Raw genomic sequence first — 24,552 nt, forward strand, 5'->3', positions numbered from 1 at the left:
TTCCTTTCCCACAATAATTCCAAGACTTTATTGCCTTTTTTTTTTAAAAACTGGAATTGAAAGATTTCTTGAAATTTCTTTTTAAACTTACGCTTGAGAAACACTTTTTGGATCATCTTTTGTTTTCACAAGAGAAATGACGCTTCATAAGACAGTGAAAGCAGCGCAGCTTGGGGCGTGGGTACCTCCTGAACCAGTGCCCACCCTCAGCCTAGCACCACTTCAAGCTGCCAGCGCCCTGACACCAAACTCTCACAGTAAGCTCCCAAACATCAGCCACACTCCACATCACAACAGCAGGCAACACCAAGCAACAGAGCACAAAGAAACACAAACCAGGTAGGAGTAATACCAGAGGCCCCCTCTTCCCAGCAATCTACCCTTTTCCTCTCCCCCTGCCCCATCTAAAAACACTCCTCACTCAGCCTGAGATTTACAGAGCCTAGTTTCTAGGTTTCTATTGGCCCCACTCTCTGGACCAGCCCCAAGCTGTGAAAGGAGGAAGGTTATGCATGGGGCTGGCAACCCCATCCCATTAAAAAAACCCAGAGCCACAGAAATGCCAACAGAAGCTCCAAAGACCTCAACCCTGGGAGAGGAAGGATCTTAACCAAGATGATGAGCTACAGCTAGGGACAATTTGAAAGACTGGCCCAAGACAGAGGACTCTGGCGAGCTACTGTCAGTCACCTCTGCCCCAGTAGAGTATTCTCTGAACAGAGAGTGTGAAACACTCCTGAGTACAGGGTGAGGTGCTTCTCCCATCAGCAAATGGTGGCCCTTTTTCAGGTTGAGTTTGCTTCAGAGAACCAGAATCTTAAAAGTGCAGAACAATTGGCTTCGGGCCCAGATCACAGTAACGCCAATCAAATGAGACTCCCTTTACTAAACAGCGAACTCATCCCTGCCTCCTCCTCTTTCAGCGAGAAGCTGAGATACCTCCTCATCTCTGTCTAGGAGGAGGTGGCAGGGACGAGTTCTGGAGGAATTTTCACAGGGATCTAGGCTGCAGGAAGCTTCAAGGAAGTTCTTGGGCCAAGAGTGGTACTAGAGCTGGGTTGTTCCTCAGGATGGGAGGGGGAAATACTGTCAAAGGCAGAAGCAACAGAAAGGTGAAAGGACCCCCACCTCAATCACATTTCTCTTTCCTCTAAAACCCTCCCCTTACCCTTACACTCAGCCCTGCACTCTCCACCCACTATCAACTCCCCACACCTGAACTCCCCCAGGAAGTGGCTGCACTTGACCCTCAGTGAGCAGCATTGCAAGAGGGGTTTCAGGAGGAGGGGAAGGGGTCCAGCCAACAAGGCAACCCAAACGTGAGGGACAACCTACAGCAGTGCAGTGATCAATGAACACACTGACCGCAAATGGTTGGGATGTGGGATGAGACCAGGGTGTGGAGAGACACCCGGGTGAGGAGGGAGTGGACAGCGAGGTGGGGTTGGGGAAGAGCACCGGAAACAAAAGGGGCTCAGTCTACTGAGCCCAGTACCCTTATGGCTGGGACGCTGGAGAAGTTGCTTCCAGAGCCCAGGATGGGAGATGGCAGCACCATGTCAGCAGGGCAGAGGGGCCCCATTCTCCCTCCACTGTTTCTCTGCAGGGCTCTGTGTTTAAAACGAGGGGGCAGAGGTTTCCAGCCTTTACTACTCCACCCTTCACATCATGGATTTCTTTTTTTTTTAAAGTTTGTTTCCCCTCACGGGTGCACGGTCTCCGCTCGATTTTCGTGCCGCGTAGATCGGGCAGCGGGTGACGGTGAACGCCACAGCAGTTCCAGCGAGCTTCCCTCAGGCACCTTTGCTGTGTATGCGTGGTTTTAGATTTTGTCTGAAGACGATCTCCCGAGGTCGTGAGTCCCGAAGTTTGCCGTCTCTACTTCAGCCCATCTCCTTCCACTGCCTGTAGAAGTCCAGGACGTTCCTGACATCCACTCCGGAATTGTGTGCAGCTTGCAGGGCAGCCTGGTGGGGATCAGACAAGGAGACAATTATCAGATGGATTACATTAACAACATGCTCCTTTAGTCCTAACTCTATAAACCCTTGCCCTCTTCCTCAATGTTAACAAGACAACGGAGATGGTTATTGACTTCAGGAGAACAAGCAGTTTCAAACTCGTGGGAGTGTACATCTTACACAACCTCTCATGGTCCCAAACATAGACTGGACAATCAGAAAGGCTCATCAACTCAATTTCTGAGGAGGCTGAACAGAGCTGAACTACAGATAGATGCACAGTAGAGAGCATCCTAACATGCTGAATCACTGCATGGTATGGAAACTGCACTGTGATGAACAGGAAGACCAAACAATGGGGAGCCAAAACTGCCCAATGCACCATCAGTACCAGCCTAACTCTAACACGGACATATATACAGCACAATGTCGGAAAAGGACCAGTAACATCATGAAGGATCCCGCCCTGCTCATGGACTGATTTGTCCCACTCCCATTAGGGAGAAGGCTACATAGCATCCACGCCAGGACCACCAGAAGGCTGATCAACACTTCCTCCCATTAATCAACATCCCACCACACTATTTTATCATTTTCTGTCAGAGTCACCTTGGGTACAGACACTACTGGGCCTAATATCACATTATGGACATAGAATCAATCTATGTATATAAGCTATATTATGTATTTATTGCATTTTTATTAAGTTCTTTATCAATTATTTTGATTTTTTTGCGTTGCATCAGATTTGGACTAACAATTATTTACACTTGTGTACTGAAATGACATCAAACAATCTTGAATCCATGTTCAGACCCTTCCTATGCACAACCTCTTTTTCCATCCTACCACTTTCCTCCTTTTATCTGTCCATTTAAGGAACAGGCTCCTCTAACCTAACAAGCCACACCACCCAGGTATTTAACACTATCCTAATCACAGGACAATTTACAATGACCAAATAATCCATTAATACATCTTTGGACTGTGGAAGAAAACTGGAACCCAGAGAAAACACACACAAGTTCTCAGAGAGGACATACAAACCCCTTACAAACAGCGCTGGATTTGAACTCTTATCTCTGATGACCTAAGCTGTAATATCATCACACTAACCTCTACACTACCATGCACCCTGTATATCTTCGTTTTGGGCAGCACAATGGGTAGAGCTGTCACCTCATGGCTCCAGCAGCCTGGGGATGATCCCAGGTCTGTATGGAGTTTGCCACACTCTCTGTGGTTTCTCCCACGTGCTCTGATTTCTTCCCACATCCCCAACACATAGTGTGTGGGTTAATCGATCACTGGACCACTTTCGGTTGCCCCTGATGTGTGGGTGAAGGATTACATGGTTGTGTAAAGGTTAGTATAGCGTTTTACAGCACCAGCTGTGAATCAATTTTCTCCTGAGCTTTTCAACCTAATCGAGGGATCAGAAGTGGGAAGGGTGAGCAATTTCACATTCTTGGGTGTCAACATCTCTGAGGGCTCAACACACGGATGCAGTTACAAAGACATGACAGAGCCTATATTTCATTAAGAATTTGAAAAGATTTGGTATGTCGCACGCAAATTTCTACAGGTGTACCGTGGAGAGCACACACACACATATGCATACACACACACATATATACACACACACACACACACATATATACACACACACATACATACACACACACACACATACTCATTCAGTCCTTCACAGCCGGGGCCTGAAACCTTTCCTCAGCCCTACCATCAGCCCTTAACCACTGTCTGTCTTGTTCTTCAATTTAACATTATCCATGACCTCCATTGTCACCCACCAATTGTATCCCTCTGTATAACTGGGATAAACTCCTGCTACAGACCAGCTATCGAAAATCTGATACTGCTAACTACTGACATGTCCCAGTTCACCTTTGTGGCTGGTGTAACACTATTAAGGCACTAGCACCCTGGGTTCAATTCCCACCAATGTCTGTAAGGAGTTTGCATCTTCTCCCCATGACCAAGTGGGCTTCCTCTGGCTCCAGTTTCCTCTCATACTCACCAGTGGTTAGCATGATGCCATTACAGCTCGGGGCGTCAGAGTTCAGAGCTCAATTCCAGCATCTTCTGTAAGGAATCTCTTTGCGTCCTCTCCGTGAAATGCGCGAGTTTCTCCCAGGTGCTCCAGTTTCCTCCCACAGTCCAAAGACGTACGGGGGGAGGTTAACTGGTCATTGTAAATTGTCCAGTGTTTAAGTTAGGGTTAAATCGGGATTGCCGGGGCAGCAGGGCTCGAAGGGCTGTGAGGGCCAACTCTGCGCTGTATCTTTGAATTCCAAAGACGCACGGCTTAGGGGTAGCAAGCTGAGATCAAGCTGCTGCTTGTGATAATTGTGGGTCGTCACAATTTCAGTAAAGCAGCCTGAGACCTACTGTGTAATCGCGCTGTAGAGATGCAACTGCCAGAGCTGTAGCTCTTTAATGAAGTCTCCATTTAACATGGGAAGCAGTTTCTTTGTGTATCAGATTATACACATTAATTTAATGAACAGCCAGCACCTTTTTCCCCAGAACATCAATGTCCAATAAAATTGGGCTTATTTCAGTGTTCCTCACAAGTTCACTCAGTGGAAGACCAAGCTGGACCAGGGCAACGTCCCGTGCACCATCATCTTCAGCCGTGCCCCTCATGGTCTTGGGCTACATCATCATTGTTTGTGACATGTTTTTCTGCTATTATATCTGCTATGTGCTGTTGGTAGAGTGTTTTGCACCTCGGTCCCAGGGGAACACTGTTTCATTTGGCTATATTCATTTATAATTAAACCTGAACTTTTAAAGTGAGTGGAGGAAAGTCGAGGAGAGGGATCTCAGTTTTTTTTCTAACAGAGAATGACAGGTGGATAGAATGCACTGGTAGTGGAGGCAGATACATTCGGAACATTAATCATTTTTATTTAGAGTAGGGCTTCCCAACCTTTTTTTTAAAGCCATGATGCCTATCATTAACCGAGGGGTCCATGAACCCCAGATTGGGAATCCCTGATTTAGAGATACAGCATGTTAACAGGCCCTCCGGACCCGCACCGCCCAATTACCCCCATCTGACCAATTATCCTACTAATCCGTGCATGTTTGGAATCTGGGAGGAAATCAGAGGACGCGGAGGAAACCTACGTGATCACGGGGAGATCATACAGACTCTGTACTGACAACAGTGGGAATTGAACACGGGTCGCGTACCAAGATACAAAATTCTGCAGATCCTGGAAATCTTGAGCAATACACACAAACTGCTGGAGGAACTCAGTAAGTCATACAGCATCTATGGACTTCCATCAGGAATGGAAAGGAAGGGGGTAGAACTCAGAATAAGAAGGCAGAGGGAACAGAAGGAGGCTGGCTGGTGAGGGGAGAGGGGGGTAGACATTTAAGACTTAGATAGGCATCATGGGTGACGAGTTGGGAGGAAAGGGTTATATTGATATGATAGAGTCATAGAACACTAATCACAGAAATATGCCCTTCTGCCCAGCTGAATCTGCCAAGTCCCATAGACCTGCACCTGGACCACAAGCCTCCATACCCCCTCCCATTCATTTACCTATTCATATTTCAACATGCAAGAGAAATCGACCTCACCATTTGTGCTGGTAGCTCATTCCACACTCTCATATCTTTAGTGAAGCTCTCCTCTCATGTTCTCCTTAAACATTTCACTTTTCACACTTAACCCATGACCTCCAGCTCTAGTCTCACCCAACCTCAGTGGAAAAAGCCTGCTTGCATTTTCACTATCTACGTTTATCACTCATAATTTTGTATACCTCATCAAATCTCCCTCAATCTTCTACATACGATGGAATAAAGTCCTAATCTATTCAACCTTTCCATATAACTCAGGTCCTCAAGTCCCAGCAACATCTTTGTAGATTTTCTCTGCACTCTTTCAATCTTATTTACACCTTTCCTGTAGGTAGGTGACCAAAACTGCACACAATACTCCAAATTAAGATTCACCAGCATCTTATAGAATTTTTCAACATAACATCCCAATTCCTGCTCTCATGCATTAATTTATGAAGGCCAACAGTTTTCTTTACGACCCTATCTACCTGTGACGCCACTTTCAATGAATTAGGGATCTGTACTCTTTGTTCTACCGCACTCCCCTGTGCCCCACTGCTCACTATGCAAGTCCTACCCTGGTTGGCCCTCCCAGAGGGCAATACCTCACATTGGTCTTGTAGGAGTGTTGGCAAAATTTGACACGAGTGTAATTATTCCTTACACTTTATTCTACTTGCAAACAAATGGCATTTTATACAAGAGAAAAATCCACCTCCAAAACGTAATAACGTAGAACGTAACACGTAACATACACGGCAAATTTAACCCTTAACAGTCTGGGTGAAGGCTGCCGAATGAAATTAAGGAGTCCCTACACATGCTCTACCCACAACTCCTCCCCCCCCCCCCCCCCAGAATTCACCCTACAGACAAAATCAAACAAGCAGGGCCCCACAAAACCCAGCCGAACCTAATCCTTTGCACTGGCAGGTGCCAGGGAGGAAGAACAGTCAATGTCGGAAGGTCTGGAGGTGGGAGGCCAGCCGCTCCATGAGGCTGTCCACTGGAGAGTCCAAGTCCAAATGGGCAGGCTTAAGACGATCCACAGAAACGCTGTCGGGGATAACCCCAAAGTCCAGTGTAAAATAACTTACCGCAGCTTCTAACATGCGGAACGGGACGTCATAAGTCAGCAACAGGGGACCCGATGTCCATCATGACGCACAAACACATATTTCGCCTCCCGCAGACCCGGCAACAGGCCGTGCTGTGTCGTGGGCACCGGAGTGAAAGTTTTGGCACTCTCCATAAAGGCTGACCGCTGCTGTGAAGCGGACCATGGGACCGTGGATGTTGGGAGACACACTCCCGGCACCCGCAGGAGTTGCCTAAAAACGAGCTCCGTAGAAGAAGACTGAAGGTCTGCCTAAGGGGCTGTCATCAGGCCCATCATAACCTACCATAACCTGTCCACCCAACAACCATCACTGAGGCACGTATGGAGAGCGGCTGTCATTGAACAGTGGAACCGCACACACAGACCGTTGGCCTGACGGTGATAAGCCATGATCCAATGCAGTTTGACCCCCAGATCACGAGCAGCCACACACCAAAGCTCTGATGTTAACTGCGTCCCTCAGTCTGAAGAGATGTCCAATGGGACGCCAATGAACACTCGCGCCACCTCCGCAGCTGAAATGGACGACAGCGGCACTGACTCCGGTCAACGTGTGGTCCTATCACCAATGGTGATGAGCTGAGTAACCCGTGGGATGGGGGCAACAGGCCAACCAAATTCACAATCACGTGGTCAAAGCACCACTCAGGGACCGCGGTAGGGGCCAATGGAGTGTTGGTGTGTTGATGCACCATTGCACGCTGACACATCCAACAAGCACTAGCCCAGTCCCAGACATCATTAAGCCCGTGCCGCACAAACTTTTCTGTCACCAGTTTCTGCGATACACTCTGGCCCGTGGACCGCAGTGGAAATGCACTGCTGCCAGCTCGCTGGCACAACTGGCCTGGGTTGCCCCATTGACGCATCACACAGCAATGAAACGCTGCTGTCAACATCCACCAATTTCAACCGTGTCTGCCGAATGCAGCGCCTGCACGCTTGGGTCCGAATCCCAGTCCACGCCCAAATGGGCAGCACCAGTGAAGGACCGGGAAAGGCAGTGAGCCAGAGGTTATGCTCCCCCACAACATGCTGGACGTCTGTGGTGAACTCTGAAATAAAAGAAAGATGGCACTGCTGTTGAGCAGACCAAGATTCAGAGCCTTAGTCATGGTGAATGTGAGGGGCTTATGATCCACAAACGGACGGCTCTCTAGGAGAAAGTGAGAATGCTGCACTGCCAAGCACAGGCCGAGAAGCTCACCGTTGAACGTGCAGTACTTGTGCTCACAGGGACAAAGCTGACGACTAAAAAAGACGAGAGGCTGCCAAAAGCCGTTAAACAACTGCTCATGCACCGCGCAATCCAACGCATCCGTGGTGAGAGCGATCGGCTCATCTGTGCGCCAGAGCTGCATGAGACAATACTTGATTAGATTCTGAGAACGCCTTGGACCTTTCCTTCGTTCAGCCCACGACTTGCTTGGCTCCTTTGCCCTTAAGGGCCCCGTAGAGTGCGCACGAGGTGAGCCGCTTTGGGAACAAAACTATGATAAAAGTTCACCATGCCCAAAAGCTCCTGAAGGCCCTTGATAGTGGCCAGCTTAGTGGCCTCAACTTTAGCCAGCAGGGAACTGCCCCTGCTGCATTGACATGGTGTCTGAGGAAATCAAACACAGACAGTCCAAAGCTGGCACTTCGCTGGGTTGACGGCAAGACCGTGCTGACTAAGGAGTTCGAAAAGGGTTCTCAAGTGCAAGAGCTGCTCGTCTCTAGAAGAGTTGGCTACCAAAATGACATCTAGGCAAACATACAGGAATGGCAAATCCCTGAGGACACAGTCCATGAGGCGCTGAAAGGTCTGGGCCACCTTCTTCAGCCCAAATGGCATTCGAAGGAACTCAAGCAAACCAAACGGTGTAATAACAGCGGTTTTAGGAATGTCACTCAGGTGGATGGGAACCTGGTGATAACCGCGATCGAGGTCCACCTTCCAGAAAGTAATTTTCCCTGCCAGGCAGACAGGGAAATCCTGCATGTGCAACCGTGAACAGACCAGCCCAGTAGTGAGGATGTGGTGCTCCACCCCGTGTTTAGCAGTAAAGGAGGAGAAGGTGGGCTTGGTCAGGTCCGGGAACTCAGTGAGGAGGCAGAGGAAGTCAGAAGAGGAAGGGGCACTATAAAGGGAGTAGAAAATCTCTGCATTGACAAGACACCGGTTCTGTACTTCAACAAAAAATCTCACACTTACTAAAAGTCCAGATGGCGCTGCAATTTGCAGCCTCGCGAGACACTCCATATTCCCCAGTTCATATGTCCAATTTAGACATGGGCAGGACGCTCACCTGAGGGCCCATGTCACAGAGGAAACAGCGCCCAGAAACAGAGTCTGTAACGAACAACAAACTGTCTGATCTGCCAATGTCCATAGCAGCTAACGGGCACCAGCCATGACACACTGACCTCGCAGGGCGGATGCCAAGAGTGGTAGAAACACAAGATAGGAGCCTCGGTGATTGTCTCGTTCAGGTGGCAGCAAGACGGCAAAATCATCCAGCCACATGGTCGCCCAGACCCTCTTGGTGACGGAAAACACCTCATCAGCCTCTCTCGCTGGAGCCCAGATGTCTCTTAAGGGACAGCCAGCCAGAGCCGACTGCACCCCACCTAGTAGTTGCTGCAGGAGAAGCTCTCTGAAGATGAAACACGGCTGATGTCCGCCTACGAGGGACAACGTGTGGTCCATTAACTCCAACATGTGGTCCATCAATCCCCTGGAGTCGCCCAGGCTGGGCAGTAAGAGGAGCCAATGGGCGCGCTCAGACTCGGAAAGTTCGAAAATCTCTAGAAGGAGCTGCTTAGGAGTCTCTTATCTGCTGACCTCCAGGGCAGGGAGTTGCTGTACAATGCTCTTTACCCAGGCCACCACAGAGCTGTCTAACACTGCGACAACATAGTAATATTTTGTGGGGTCTTGTGAGACTCCCACACTGCAAATCGGGCCTCTGCCTGAGCAAACCAAACAGTGGCATGTTCCTACCAAGATTCAGGGAGTTTGAGAACAGCAGCGTTTGCAGTCAGGATTGTAAAATGAGCAAAATCACTCTGGAATCATCTGGAGTAGTGTCGGGGTCACCAATGTTTGAGTGTCGACAAAAATCAGCACAAGTGTAATTACTTCTAATGTATACATTATTCTACTTGCAAACAAATGGCAGTGTCGCATATACAAAAAAAAACCCCACCCCCCAAACGTAATAGCATACAATGCAACACGTAACATACACGGCGAACTTAACGCTTCACAGTCTGGGTGAATTCTGCCTAATGAAATTAAGGGGTCCCTACAGTCTGCACTAAATCCCATCTGCCCATTTCACCAGGTGGTCCAAATCAAATCTTCCTTGCACCACACCTCCAATCTTGGTGTCATCCACACATCTGCTGAACAAGATCACTGATATGGATGATGAACAACAACTGACCTAGTACTGAACCCTGAGGCACACCACTAGCCACAGGCCTCCAGTTACAGAGGCAGCCATCTATAACCTCTCTCTAGCTTCTTCCAAAAAAGCCAATATCAAATCCAATTTACTAACTCATCTTGAATGCCGAGCAACTAAACCTTGGCCAACCTCCCATGCGGGATCTTGTCAAATGCCTTGCTGAAGTCCATATTTACAATAGTCACTGCCTTGCCTTCATCAACTTTCCTGGTAACTTCCTCAAAAAACTCACAGACTGGTTTGACACGACGTACCATGCACAAAGCCACCTTGACTATCCCTACCTAATCAGCCAGTGTCTATATATCCGGTCCCTCACAATACCTTTCCCACTACTGATGTCAGGCTCACCGGCCTATAATCTTCTGGCATACTCTTAGAACCTTCCTTAAACAACAGAACATTAGCTACCCTCCAATCCTCTGACACCTCATCCGTGGCTAAGGACAATTTAAATACTCTGCTAGGGCCCCTGCAATTTCTACACTTGCCTTTCACAGGGTCCAAAGGAACAAACTGTCAAGCCCTAGGTATTTATCCACCTTAATTTGCCTCAAGACAGCAAACACCTCCTCCTCTGTAATCTGTACAGGGTCCATGACTTCACTGCTGCATTAACTCACATTTATAGACTTTTTCCATCTTCTGAATAAATACAGGTACAGATCAATTCAATTTAAGAACTCGCCCATCTCTTTCGGCACCACGCAGAGGACCAATTTTGCCCCTTGCTATCCTTTCGTTCTGAATATATCCGTAAAAGCCCTCAGGATTCTCCTTCATATCGATAGCTCTATTGTTTTCTAATGCCTTCCTATAGCCCTCCTGATATTGGAGGTTAGAAGGTCAGTAGAACATCACGGGCCACAGGGCCTGTAATGTTCGATGCTTCCACATTTGCTGCCATCTTCTGCGTGAAGATGAGCAACTGAACTGGCCTGCATACAATGCCTTCCATTCCGCTACCCATCTGTTAACAGGACTGGTGAACCTTACACTTGTAAAATCCCTTGTCAACACGCATTAACTATGTATCTCAATCAGTAAGGTACTGATGAAACCATACTAACACGCACTATGAAAACCTATATCAGCAGTGCCAACCAAGGAGCTCACAGGATTGTATAACTGAATGGTAAAAGTGAGGATGCCTTTATATGGGATATGAGATCCAACAGGTGAACTGACAAGGTGCTGAAGGAACTCAGCAAGTTGCAGCATTCATGGAGGGGAATACACAGTCAACTCTTCAGGCTGAGACCCTTCATAAACATCGACTGGCCATTTCCTTCCACGGACAGAGTTGGCCAGAAAGAACTGCAATCTACAAATCAGCAAACAGGAATGATGCAAGGGTAGTTCAAACAAACAAAGCTCTTTGTTCTGGCCAAGTGGTTACAGGAATGGAGGCGGTCATTTTGTCACACTGTCCTTGCAGCTGCTATTTTGTGAACTGTTTGGTGAACTGGCTCTTGGTCAGGGATAGCTTAAGCAAAGCAAGTGATGCGGACACAATAATTTTTCTGCTCATGATCTGCTAAACCTGAGGACCAATTTGAGAAAAGAAGCTGTTTATTATGTAAAATCGCAGGCTTGTAATCACAGCCTGCAATCTGGTTGTCTGGGCCCAGTGCTTGGCTAACCTGGCTGAACTGGTTTGAACCAGTCTGAGTTGGAAAAAACAAAAGAAATTACCTCAGAATCAGATTTAATATCGCCAGCATATGGCATGAAATTTAACTTACAGCAGCAGTACAATAAAATAAATCTTAAGTAAATAGAGGGGAAAATATGGGTGACATTAAGTATATATACATCTATTTAATAGTTAAATTAAGTAGTGCAAAATAACAGAAATTAAAAGTAGTGAGGTAGTGCTCATGGGTTCAATGTCCATTTAGAAACAGGATGGCAGTAGGGAGGAAGCTGTTCCTGAATCACTGAGTATGTGCCATCAGGCTTCTGTACCTCCTTCCCAACAGTAACAGGGTATGTACTGGGTGGTGGGGTCCTTAATGATGGACGCCGCCTTCCTAAGAAGCCACTCCTTAAAGATGTCTTGGATACTGCGAAGGCTGGTACCCACATACAGCTGACTAGTTTTACAAGTTTCTGTAACGTATTTTGATCTTGTGCAGTGCCCCCCCAACCCCCACCCCTGTACCAGACAGTGATACCTTGGGCAACACACACCAAATTCTTGAGGAAATCAGCAGGGCAAAGAGCATCTGCGGAAACGAATAAACACTCAATGTTTCAGGCCGAGACCCTTCGTCAGGACTGTTCATTCATTTCTATAGATGCTGCCTGACCTGCTGAGTTCCACCGGCATTTTGTGTGTTTCTCTGAACTTCCAGCATCTGCAGAATCTTGCGTTTAGAAATTACATCGGGGACAAGACTGAGCGAAAGTGCCTTAAAGCAGTGGTGCTTTTAACCTTGGGCCAAATCCAGTAACGTGGGTCAGTTTGATGACCTTGAGTAGGAAACCTGAGTAGGGGAACATCGCACAGAGCCCACTTTCCACTAAGAAAAGACTCAGAAGCACTTTATCTTGCTGCGACTTCCACACTCTACAATCCACAGAGATTCTAAGTATGGACCTAAAGCAGGCAAGAGAGTTAGTGTGGATGGGCAAAGAAAGAGCCAGCCTGGATGTGGTGGGCCGAAGGGCCTGCTCCTGTACGAACCTAGCACTTTGCTCTTTATACAAGCCACTCCAGAGGGCAAGGAGTTGTTCAGTTCCTGGAATGTCTGCCAGCAGACAGCGAGTTCACAATAGACCAATGTCAGCCACGCTCTGCCACAAACCTTCACCTTCTTCACAAGTAGAACACACACACCTCATTCTCTGACCAATAACAGCCCCATCCACCCAGCCCTATATCAGCAGCGCGAGGGGGTTGGGGCATGAGAGGAGGAGTGTGACAAGCCTCCTACGGGGCAGGTTACCTGCACATTGCTGGAGAGCGATCCGGGATCATCCGGAGAGAATTCCGTCAGGATGGTGACCATTCCTGCCACCTCTTCCTCACCACTGCCCTGAGACACCGTCAACTGTTTGCAGCTGTCCAGGATTTTATACAGGTGCCTGCAAAAGAAGATGCTTTACTGGACAAGCTCACCGACTTCGTGCAAGGCCTTTCAGTGGCAGTGATTGGGGTTCATTCCCTCCGGGTGCTCCAGATTCCCCTCACTTTACAAAGATCTACGAATTGCTCGTGGACATACTATATTGACACCAGAAGCATGGTGACACTTGTGAACACATCCTCAGACAGGTTGGTCATTGATGTAAACAACACACCACCATGTTTTGATGTACCTCTGACAAATAAAGCATACAAAGCTTAACTTTTCCTCAAAAAAAAAGGAATTTGTAGAATTTGCAGCGGGTTGATAAGAACATGGGGAGTATTTGAAAATGGCATTAATGTGGAGTTAGTTATAAATGGGTGGCTGAGGGTTGGGTAATTGTGGGTGGGTTAAAGACCACATTCAGGGATGTATGACTCTGCACTGTGCTGGGAGACAGTGAATGTCCCAGCTGGGATTCTGGGTCAGGTGATGTACATGGCTCGCTGGACGGCCCTAACTTCAGCAGTCTCTGGGACTGAATCTGCAGTGACTCTAACAGACATCACAGAGGGCCGGAGCCCCGTGGCAAGACAGTTACATGGTGAACATTCTCTATCCCATTCCTTGCCCAACCACATTCCGCTGGAGCTTCGCTCATATAGCTGGTATTGGTGGGTTAGAACATAGAATAGTACAGCACATTACAGGCCCTTCAGCCCACAATGTTGTGCCAACCCTCAAGCCCTGCCTCCCATATAACTCCCGTTATAAGAGTTCAGAGGAGTTTCACAACAATGATCCCAAGGATGAAAATGTTAACACGTGAGCCACATTGGATGGCTGTGGGTGTGTAGTTATTGGAGATTTGAAGAAAGATGAGGGGAACTCATTGAAATCTATTGAATATTAAAAGCCCTGGATAGAGTGGACATTGGGAAGATGTTTCTTATAGTGTTTGAGTCTATGACCAGAGGATACAGCCACAGAATAGAAAGATTATCAATTTCTTTGGCCTGAGGGTGGTGGATCTGTGAAATTTATTGCCATAGAAGGCTGAAGTCTAAATCATTGGGTTTATTTAACGCAGAGGTTGATGGGTTCAGTAAGGGCATCAAAGGCTATGAGGTGAAGGCAGGAGACAGGATTGAGAGGGATAATAAATCAGCCTTCCACATTCCAAAGATGTACGGGTTAGGGTTAGTGAGCTGTTGGTGCCAGAAACATGGTGACACTTGCAGGCTACCACCAGCACATCCTTGCATAGCGATGGTCCAACTCTCGGACTCCATTGGCACAACCAGGCTGGTCTAACAGGGCAGGGAGCCAGCTTTGTGTGGAAACTGGTCCCTTGCCAACTGCGGTGCAGGAGGTGGGCGTAGTGAACTGCTGCCCTCGTGGTTTGGGGAAGCAAGGACTAAAAACTCATTTGGCAGGGCCTTACCAGGCATCCAGATCCTGCCTCTTCAGCTTGTGCCTGTCCACGGTCTTGCCACTCTCCCGTTGGCAACGGATGTAACTGTGACAGAAATCCAGACAAAGGTGTCAATGGCTCACGTGTTCAAAAATAATCGACACCACCTTAATTCTGCCCACAGAAGACAATCATTTATCCCATTCTACCTTTCTACTTTAAATATTACAATGGGAAATAGACACAGAAAGCTCTGACTTGACCACAGAAATGGACGTGGTAAGGTCTTGACTACAGTCCTGCCACTCTCCCACTGGCAGTTTACATAACTACGACAGACACCCAGACAAAGGTGTCAACATGCATTCAAAAATTATCTTCTGCCCACAGAAGACAATTCTGACTCCCACCTCTATAATGGGAAATGGCAGCAAGGTCTCACTAAAGCTACAAGTGCTGCTTTAGCGCTATGGTTAGCTTTCCAGCCACTGCACTGCTCCAAAACTGTCAAATCATTTGCAGGGAGAAATACCTAAAAATGAATTACTTCAAGTAATAAATCACAGCTTTAAACCCTGATCTGATTACTGCTTCTCCCAAGAAGTAACTGGGGTGTGTCTTTGAGCTGAGGGGTGCAAATCACAACACACAAAATGCTGGATGAACTCAGCAGGTCAGGCAACATCTATGGAGAGGAATAAAACAGTCAACGTTTCAGGCTGAGACCCTTCATCAGGGCTGGAAAGGAAGAAGGTGGGAGGGGAGGGTATGGAAGTACAAGCTGGCAGGTGATAGGTGAGACCAGGTGAGGGGGTGGGAGGAGATGAAGTGAGAAGCTGGGTCCTGCTCAGCAGAGTTTCTGTGTCGAGGGAGAAGGGAAGGAGGACCCCTGACTAATACTGCACACCCCACCCAGCTCCAATCCACCCATGAAACAGCTCCATACCGGTTTCCCTTCTTGAACTCAGATTCCAGGAATCGGATGGCATCGCGCGCTCCTGAATTTTCTTTCTTCAGGAAATCCAATCCATCGATCACTGTAGAAAGGAGAAGAGGACAACAGTGAAGGTCACCCGTTCTCTGAACTCAATGGATCCACCATGTCAATAACACTCCAGTACATGGAATACACAGACTGAAGCTCCTTTCATACCGTCCCATCACACACTCCCAGGGTCAGGCACAGAATGAAGCTCCCTCCACACCGTCCCATCACACACTCCCGGGGTCAGACACAGAGTGAAGCTCCCTCCGCACAGCCCCATCACACACTCCCGGGGTCAGACACAGAGTGAAACTCCCTCTACACCATCCCATCACACACTCCTGGGGTCAGACACAGAGTGAAACTCCCTCCACACCGTCCCATCACACACTCCCGGGGTCAGACACAGAGTGAAGCTACCTCCGCACCGCCCCATCACACACTCCCGGGGTCAGACACAGAGTGAAACTCCCTTCACACCGTCCCATCACACACTCCCGGGGTCAGACACAGAGTGAAGCTCCCTCCACACTGTCCCATCACACACTCCCGGGGGCAGACACAGAGTGAAACTCCCTCCACACTGTCCCATCACACACTCCCGGGGTCAAACACAGAGTGAAGCTCCCTCCACACTGTCCCATCACACACTCCCGGGGTCAGACACAGAGTGAAACTCCCTCCACACTGTCCCATCACACACTCCCGGGGTCAGACACAGAGTGAAACTCCCTCCACACTGTCCCATCACACACTCCCGGGGTCAGACACAGAGTGAAGCTCCCTCCACACTGTCCCATCACACACTCCCGGGGTCAGACACAGAGTGAAGCTCCCTCCACACTGTCCCATCACACACTCCCGGGGTCAGACACAGAGTGAAGCTCCCTCCACACTGTCCCATCACACACTCCCGGGGTCAGACACAGAGTGAAGCTCCCTCCACACTGTCCCATCACACACTCCCGGGGTCAGACACAGAGTGAAGCTCCCTCCACACTGTCCCATCACACACTCCCAGGGTCAGGCACAGAATGAAGCTCCCTCTACACTGTCCCATCACACACTCCCAGGGTCAGGCACAGAATGAAGCTCCCTCTACACTGTCCCATCACACACTCCCGGGGTCAGTCACAGAGTGAAGCTCCCTCTGCATCATCCCCCTTACACACCCCTGGGGTCAGACACAGAATGAAGGACCCTTTACAAAACATCCAATTACACATTCTTGGGACCAGATGCAGAGTGAAGTTCCCTCTGCACTGTCCTGTCACACTCTCCCTGGATCAGGCACAAGATGAAGCTCTCTCTATATCATCCGATCAGACACACCCGAGGTCAGACGCAAACCCACCTGTGCGGGGAATGATGATGATGAACCGGCTGCTGTTTGCCAGCTGCCTGATGTTGGCCAGCTGTTGGCAGATGGCCTGTGTGTTGGGGATCAGGTATGGAGACATCGTGGACTGGCCCTTCGGCTGCTGTAGGCTTCCCTCCAACTGAGACACCTCCAGCTGGGGGTGGGGGGGGGGGGGGGGGGAGTGGAAAACGAACACAGGGAAAGGGGCGAGGGCAAGGTTAGGGGGGAAATACAGGACATGGAGAGGGAAGAGCAGCAAGGAGAAAAAAAAGTTAACAAGTTATTAAGGTGTCGTCCACTTTTGCCATCCAAGAGAGTTCAGCCCTAAAACACAAACTCAGCCTGTCTTTCCACTGATGCTGCTCGACCTGTTGAACGTCTCCAGCATTTGTTGAGTTCCACCCAGGCTTCTATACTTGTGCAATCTTGCTGTGCACAAACCAGCTCACAGATAACCCACTGTAAACCAAGGACGTGTCCACGAAGGCCCAAAAGTCATGAAGCATCCTCTGGGCAGGGACAATCCACTCCCATCTTCATGTATAAAGAGTGTTTGATGGCTCTGGGACCGCATCCGGAGTTCACAAGAATGAGGGGGATCTCACTGAAACCTATCGAATATTGAAAAGTCTAGATAGAGTGAACATGGAGAGGATGTTTCCTACAGTGTGTGGGTCAAAGACCAGAGGGCATAGCCTCAGAATAGGACATGCTGTTAGAACAGAGATGAAGAGGAACTTCTTTAGCCAGAAGCTGCTGTAAATCTGTGGAATTCACTGCCAGAGATGTTCTATTCTGAGGCTGTACATTCTGATCTTAGACTCTCACTCTCACTATTGTATACATCCTCTCCACATTCACTCTATCCAGGCCTTTCAATATTCGATAGGTTTGAATGAGATCTTCCCTTATTCTTCTAAACTCCAGCAACCACTGGCCCAGAGCCATCAAACACAGCTCATACATTAACACTTTCATTGCCAGGATCGTTCTCATAAGCCTCTTCTACACACTCTCCAATGCCAGCACATCCTTTCTTATATGCATATGGAGGCCAAAACTGCTCACAACACCCTTTGCCGTCACACCAATGCCTTATAAAACCTCAGCATTACATCCTTGCTCTTCTATTCTAGCCCTCCCAAAACGAACGCTAACATTGTATTTGCCTTCCTTACACTGACTCAACCTTTCGGAAATCCTCCACGAGGACTCCCAAGTTCTCCAAGTGCCAGCACAAGCTGCAGGAGAAACTCAGTAAGTCAGACAGCTGCCAGAGGGCAACAAACTGAATATTTTGGGTGGACAGTGAATATTTTCCCACTGTCCACCCCTCCCTCCTCACCCCCTACAACCTGCTGAGCTATCCAGCAGCCAGTGCACTGCTCCAGGAGCAACACTCAGTGACTCAGAGCTAAAGGGTGAGTGACAGACTTGGGTGCGAGATACACGGTTCTTGACTGCTCTCTGCTGGCTGACACACAGAACTGCAGTCGGCGGTACTAGCACTGGAGTGGGTCCAGAGGAGATTTATGGGAATGATCCCTGATTAACATGAGGCCCAGTACTCATTGGAGTTTAGAACAATGAGGGGAGATCTCAGTGAAATGTATCAAATATTAAAAAGACCTACACAAAATGGCTGTGCAGAGGATGTTTCCAATAGTGGGAAAGTCTAGGACCAGAGGACATCCCTTTAGAACAGAGATGAGGGGGAATTTCTTTAACCAGAGGGTTGCAAATCTGTGCAATTCACTGTCAGACAGCTGTGGAGTGCAAATCACTGGGCATATTTAAAGCGGAGATTAGTAGGTTCTTGATTAGTAAGAGCGTCAAAGGTTACAGGGAGAAGGCAGGAGAGGAATAATAAATCAGCCATGATGGAATGGTATAGCACAGTTGATGGGCCAAGTGGCCAAATTCTGTTCCTATACCTTAAAGGTCTTGTGTTTTATCCGCTTCACACCATCACCCTGGGCAGCAAAACCCTCACTTACCTGGAGACGGAGTTGAGCCATGTCCCTCATCAGACGATTCCTACGAGCCTCTTCCTCGGCCTAGGGTTCAATGCACACAAAGGCAAATCACTCTGCCTGTCAGTGCAGCATTGGGTAGTTTGCAGCGGGGAGCACGGCGCTACGTATAACGGAACGGGGGTGGGAGGAAACGGTGTTCAGGGCAGCGGCTATGATTACAGCCACAGGTTGTAGATTACCATTCGGAGCTGGACTTGCAGTGGAAAGCACAGTGCTGCGTACAACAGGAAGCTTGCAGTGGAAAGCACAGTGCTGCGTACAACAGGAAGCTTGCAGTGGAAAGCACAGTGCTGCGTACAACAGGAAGCTTGCAGTGGAAAGCACAGTGCTGCGTACAACAGGAAGCTTGCAGTGGAAAGCACAGTGCTGCGTACAACAGGAAGCTTGCAGTGGAAAGCACAGTGCTGCGTACAACAGGAAGCTTGCAGTGGAAAGCACAGTGCTGCGTACAACAGGAAGCTTGCAGTGGAAAGCACAGTGCTGCGTACAACAGGGAGCTTGCAGTGGAAAGCACAGTGCTGCGTACAACAGGAAGCTTGCAGTGGAAAGCACAGTGCTGCGTACAACAGGAAGCTTGCAGTGGAAAGCACAGTGCTGCGTACAACAGGAAGCTTGCAGTGGAAAGCACAGTGCTGCGTACAACAGGGAGCTTGCAGTGGAAAGCACAGTGCTGCGTACAACAGGGAGCTTGCAGTGGAAAGCACAGTGCTGCGTACAACAGGAAGCTTGTAGCAGGGAGTGCGGCACTGTGTACAACAAGGCAGGTATGGCATACCAGACATATTCTGTTATTACAGCATCAGGCAGCATCTCATCATTCAGAAAAAGTATTCTAAAGGCAAGATGACACAACTGTGGCTAACATGAGAAGTCAAAGCCAACATAAAAGCTAATGAGAGAATATAATAGAGCAAAAAATAGTGGGAAGTTAGTGGAATGGGAAGCTTTTAGAAACCAACAGAAGAAATCTTTAAAAAGTTATAAGGAAAAGATGGAATACAGAAGCTAGCTAGCCAGTAATATTAAAGAGGATACCAAAAGTTTCTTCAGATACATTAAGTGCAAAAGAGAGGCAAGAGTGGACATCAGACTGCTAGAAAACGATGCTGGAAATGTAGTAAAATTACATACAAGAGAAAATCTGCCGATGCTGGAAATCCAATGCAAAATGCTGGAGGAACTCCGCAGACCAGGCAGGATCTAATGAAAGGAATAAGCAGTCGATGTTTTGGGCCAAGACCCTTCATCAAGACTGGAAAAAAAAGATAAGTCAGAGTAAGAAAGTGGAGGGAGGGAAGGAAGAAATGCAAGGTAGTAGGTGATACCTGAAACCAGGAGAGGGGGAGGTGGGTGAGGTAAAGAACCAGGAAGTTGATTGGTAAAAGAAATATAGGGCTGGAGGAGTGGGATTCTGACAGAAGAGGGTTGAAGACCATGGAAGAAAAGGAAGGAGGAGAAGCACGAGAGGAGGAGTGATGTGTGAGGAAGGAGAAGTAGAGTCCAGTGTGGAACTCGATCTGCTTGCAAGGATGCTACCCCCATTCCCATCATTTCCATTTTACACAAGTCTGCCCTCACCCCATCTTCCCACAATACCAGGGATAGGGTTCCTCTTGTCCTCACCTACCACCCATTAGCCTCCATGTCCAACACAATTCTCTGTGACTTCTGCCATCTCCAACATGAGCCACCATCAAGCACATCTTCCCCTCACACCCCCCCCCAACTTTCCGCAGAGTTTGCTCTCTACACGACTCCTTTGTCCGTTCATCCCTCCTCACTGATCTCCCTCCTGGTATTTAGCCTTGTAAGTGGAACCAAGCGTCACATCTGCCCCTACACCTTCCTCACAACCACTCAGGGCCCTAAACAGTCCTTCCATGTGAGGCGACACTTCACCTGTGAGTCTATTGGGGTCATATACTGCATCTGGTGCTGCCGGTGTGGCCTCTTGTACATCGGTGAGACCCAACATAGATTGGGAGACCACTTCGCTGTCCACCAGAGGAAGTGGGATCTCCTGCTAGCCACCCATTTCAATTCTTCTGCTCATTTCCATTTCGACATGTCATTACATGACCTCCTCTACTGCCACGATGAGGCCACACTCTGCTTGGAGGAGTAACACCTTCTATTCCACCTGAGTAGCCTCCAACCTGCTGGCATGAACATAGAATTCTCGAACTTCCCGTAATTGCCCCCACCCCACCCCCACATTCCCCATTCCTGTTCTCACCTTTTCCCTTACCTGCTGATCAACCACTCTGGTGCTGCTCCTCCTCCCCTTTCTTCCATAATCTTCTACCCTCTCCTATCCAATTCCCCCTCCTCCAGCCCAATCAACTTCCCAGCTCTCTACTTCACCCCCTCACCTCAGTTTCACCTATCACCTACCACCTCTTCCTCTCCTCCCCTCCCTCATCTTCTTACTTCCTATCTTTTTTTTTCCCAGTCCTGATGAAGGGTCTTGGCCCAAAACATTGACTGTTTATTCCTTTCTGTAGATGCTGCCTGGCCAAGGAGGACAAGGAAATGGTGGAAGAACTGAATAAGTAGTTAGCATCAGTCTGCACTGTGAGACACCAGCAGCAGGCCGGAAGTTCGAGAGCGTCCAGAGTCAGAAGTGTATGATGTTGCTATTACTATGGAGAAGATTTTTGGGAAACAGAGGTCTGAAGCTCAATAGTCACGTGGACCACAACATTCACCAATGTGTACACCCTAGAGTTCTGAATGGAGTGGCTGAAGAGATTGTGGACACAATAGAAATGATCTTTCGAGAATCAAAAGATCCTGGAATGGTTCTGGAACATGAGAAAATTGCAATGTCACTCCACTAGGCAAGAAGGGAGAGAAGCAGAAGAAAGGAAGTTATCGGGCAGTAACTCTGACATCAGTGGTTCAGAAGATCTTGGAGTCGATTGTGAAGGATGTGGTTTCCAGGTACTTGGAGACACATGATAAAATAGGCTGTAGTCAGCAAGGTTTCCTCAAGGGAAAAACTTGCCTGACAAATCTGTTGGAATTATTTGATGAAATAACAAGCAAGATAGACAAAGGAGAATTGGTAGACGATTTTCAAAAGGCCTTTGGCAAAGTGCCACACACGAGGCTGCTTAACAAGAGCCCATGGTATTACAGGAAAGATGCTAGCATGGATAAAGCAGTGGCTGATTGGCAAAAGACAAAGAGTGGGAATAAAAGGAGCCTTTTCTGGTCGGCTGCCGGTGACTAGTGGTGTTCCACAAGGTCCGTGTTCAGACTGCTTCTTTTTACATTATATGTCAATGACTTGGATGATGGATTTGATGGCTTTGTTGCAAAGTTTGCGGACGATACGAAAATAGGTGGAGGGGCAGGTAGATATGAGGAAGCAGAGAGGCTATAGAAAGACTTGGATAGATTAGGAGAATGGGCAAAGAAGTGGCAGGTAGTGTCAGGAAGTATATGATCGTGCACTTTGGTAGAAGAAATAAAAGGGTAATGGGGAGCAGAGGAGAACAAAGAACTCTTTCCAACAGGCAGCTTGCAGAGGGCTGTGTGGACCGGCGTACAACAGACAACCTGCACGGTGTTGTTTGCAAGGGCAGCCTGCAGTGGGGAGCACAGTGCTGCTTTCAATAGGCAACTTGCATCGGAGTGCATGGCGCTTCCAGCAGAGAGCACGGCACCATGAACAACAAGCAGCACGGCATGTGTACAGCAGGACAGCTGCAGTGTACACGACACCAGCTGATAGTACAGCCTAGGCACCGGCTCATTATTCAGAACTGTGCTTGCAGCAAGGAGCATGGCATTGCATTAAACAGGCAGCTTGCAGGATAGTGCACGGAGCTATGTACGCTGGGCAGCTTGCAGCTAGGACCATGGCACTGCGCACAGCGGAACGGGGAAGTGTACAGGATACTGGCTGTGATTACAGCCTCAGGCGGCGGCTCACCATTCGAAACTGGGCTTGCGTCTGCTCCAGCAGCGTCTCCTCCTCACACTGACTGATGCTGATGAAGATCCCCAGTTCCCGGTTGTACTGCAGAACGTTCTTCTGGAGGCGTGTGAGGAAGTGGCCAAAGCTTCGGATGCAGCAGACACGGACCACGGACTGTAATGGATGGAGAGAGATGAGGGAGAAAGTGGGAGGTGGAAGGGAGACAACCGCACCCACCCAGCCCAACACAGTGTGACAATGGTTCCACTTCAGCTCAAAGGCTAACTCACTGGTTTTGGGGGTGCTGTCCAGCCTACATGGCGCAGACTGACTGCCACTGGGAACGGTAACACCCACATTGCAACCGAGAAAACACAGCATCCTGGAGTTCAGATCCAACAATAAACCAGGTCTGTGTGCATCCCCTGCTCTTCAATGATGTCAAAATATATTCAGCATTATATTCACTAACTACATTATCCTAAGTATATTCTATAATATATTCACCTAAATATAAAACTACGTTATGATTTAGTGAATATTTTGAAGGATGTTTAGTTTAAATTTATTTGGCGATATATTTGTTCAACATTACACTATATTCCACAGTATCTTTGCTAAATATTATACTATATTAACATATATTTCAGCAAATATATTATGTAATATATTTAGTATAAATATATTTTCCCAATATAGTCACTAAATATTACACTACACTATACTAGACTAAATATCAGGTGCCACAGTAGCGTAGATGTTAGCGTGCCACTATCCAGCTCACGGCATCAGAGTTCTGTTCTGACCTCATCTGTAAAGAGTCTGTACATCCTCCCTGTGGAATGTGTAGGTTTTCTCCACGTGCTCTGTTTTCCTCCCATAGTACAAAGACGTACCAGTTAGTAGATTAATTGGTCATTGTAAATTGTCCCACAATTAGGCCAGGATTAAATCTGGGGTTTTTGGGCAGCGCAGCTCGTTGGGCCAAAGGGCCTAATCCACAATGTATCTCAGTCAATAAATGCCATGGTACATTTGCTAATTACACTATATTTTCGTGTAATACATAACAAATAGTATGGATTACAGTTAAAGTATATTTGGCAAAATATTCACTAAAATTACACTGTACCGAACTATGCTAAAAGTATTTGGCAAATGCCCATCCCCCAGATTCCATGAGTTCTGCCCTGATCTCAGCCCTCAGATGTTGCCTCACACACAGAGTTCCACCAGCACTTCAATGACTGATCTAGACATTACCATCCTGCCATTTGTAGGAGTTTCAGTTTTCAACATAGGAGACTACAACTCAGCCCACTGGAACTCAGCGGAGTAATGTCTCCAGTCCTGGTCCCACAATCATCCTCTCCAATCCATCCTCTACTTTATCTTTGGCATATAATCCCTCTGTACCTCAGTGATATAAAGGAGTCTGCCATTAACTGTAGTATACTTTCTCCTTCCATTTGATCTCCCACAGTGCAATACCTCACAACACCTGGATTATTTTATATAAAGATACAACATGGAACAGGCCCCTCCAGCCCAACAAGCCTTGCCACCCAGCAACTCCCGATTTACCCCAGCCTAATCACAGGAAAATTTTAAATGACCAATTA

The 24,552-nt window shown here is 48.0% G+C and overlaps 1 protein-coding gene across 1 annotated transcript in view; it reads right to left on the reverse strand.

Annotated features, from left to right (window-relative positions):
• The window catches only part of smg5 (SMG5 nonsense mediated mRNA decay factor), a 79,147-nt gene continuing 54,595 nt past the window's right edge, over positions 1-24,552 (reverse strand). Inside the window, exons 16-22 of the mRNA XM_073061358.1 lie at positions 22,946-23,104; positions 18,967-19,026; positions 16,964-17,123; positions 15,571-15,661; positions 14,655-14,729; positions 13,088-13,226; positions 1-1,967 (exon numbers count right to left, since the gene is read on the reverse strand). Of these exons, the coding sequence (XP_072917459.1) occupies positions 1,884-1,967; positions 13,088-13,226; positions 14,655-14,729; positions 15,571-15,661; positions 16,964-17,123; positions 18,967-19,026; positions 22,946-23,104 (768 nt within the window). The 3' untranslated portion in view covers positions 1-1,883. The remainder of the gene's footprint in view (positions 1,968-13,087; positions 13,227-14,654; positions 14,730-15,570; positions 15,662-16,963; positions 17,124-18,966; positions 19,027-22,945; positions 23,105-24,552) is intronic.

Source organism: Hemitrygon akajei, chromosome 11 (genome assembly GCF_048418815.1).
Source record: "Hemitrygon akajei chromosome 11, sHemAka1.3, whole genome shotgun sequence".
Lineage (NCBI taxonomy): Eukaryota > Metazoa > Chordata > Chondrichthyes > Myliobatiformes > Dasyatidae > Hemitrygon > Hemitrygon akajei.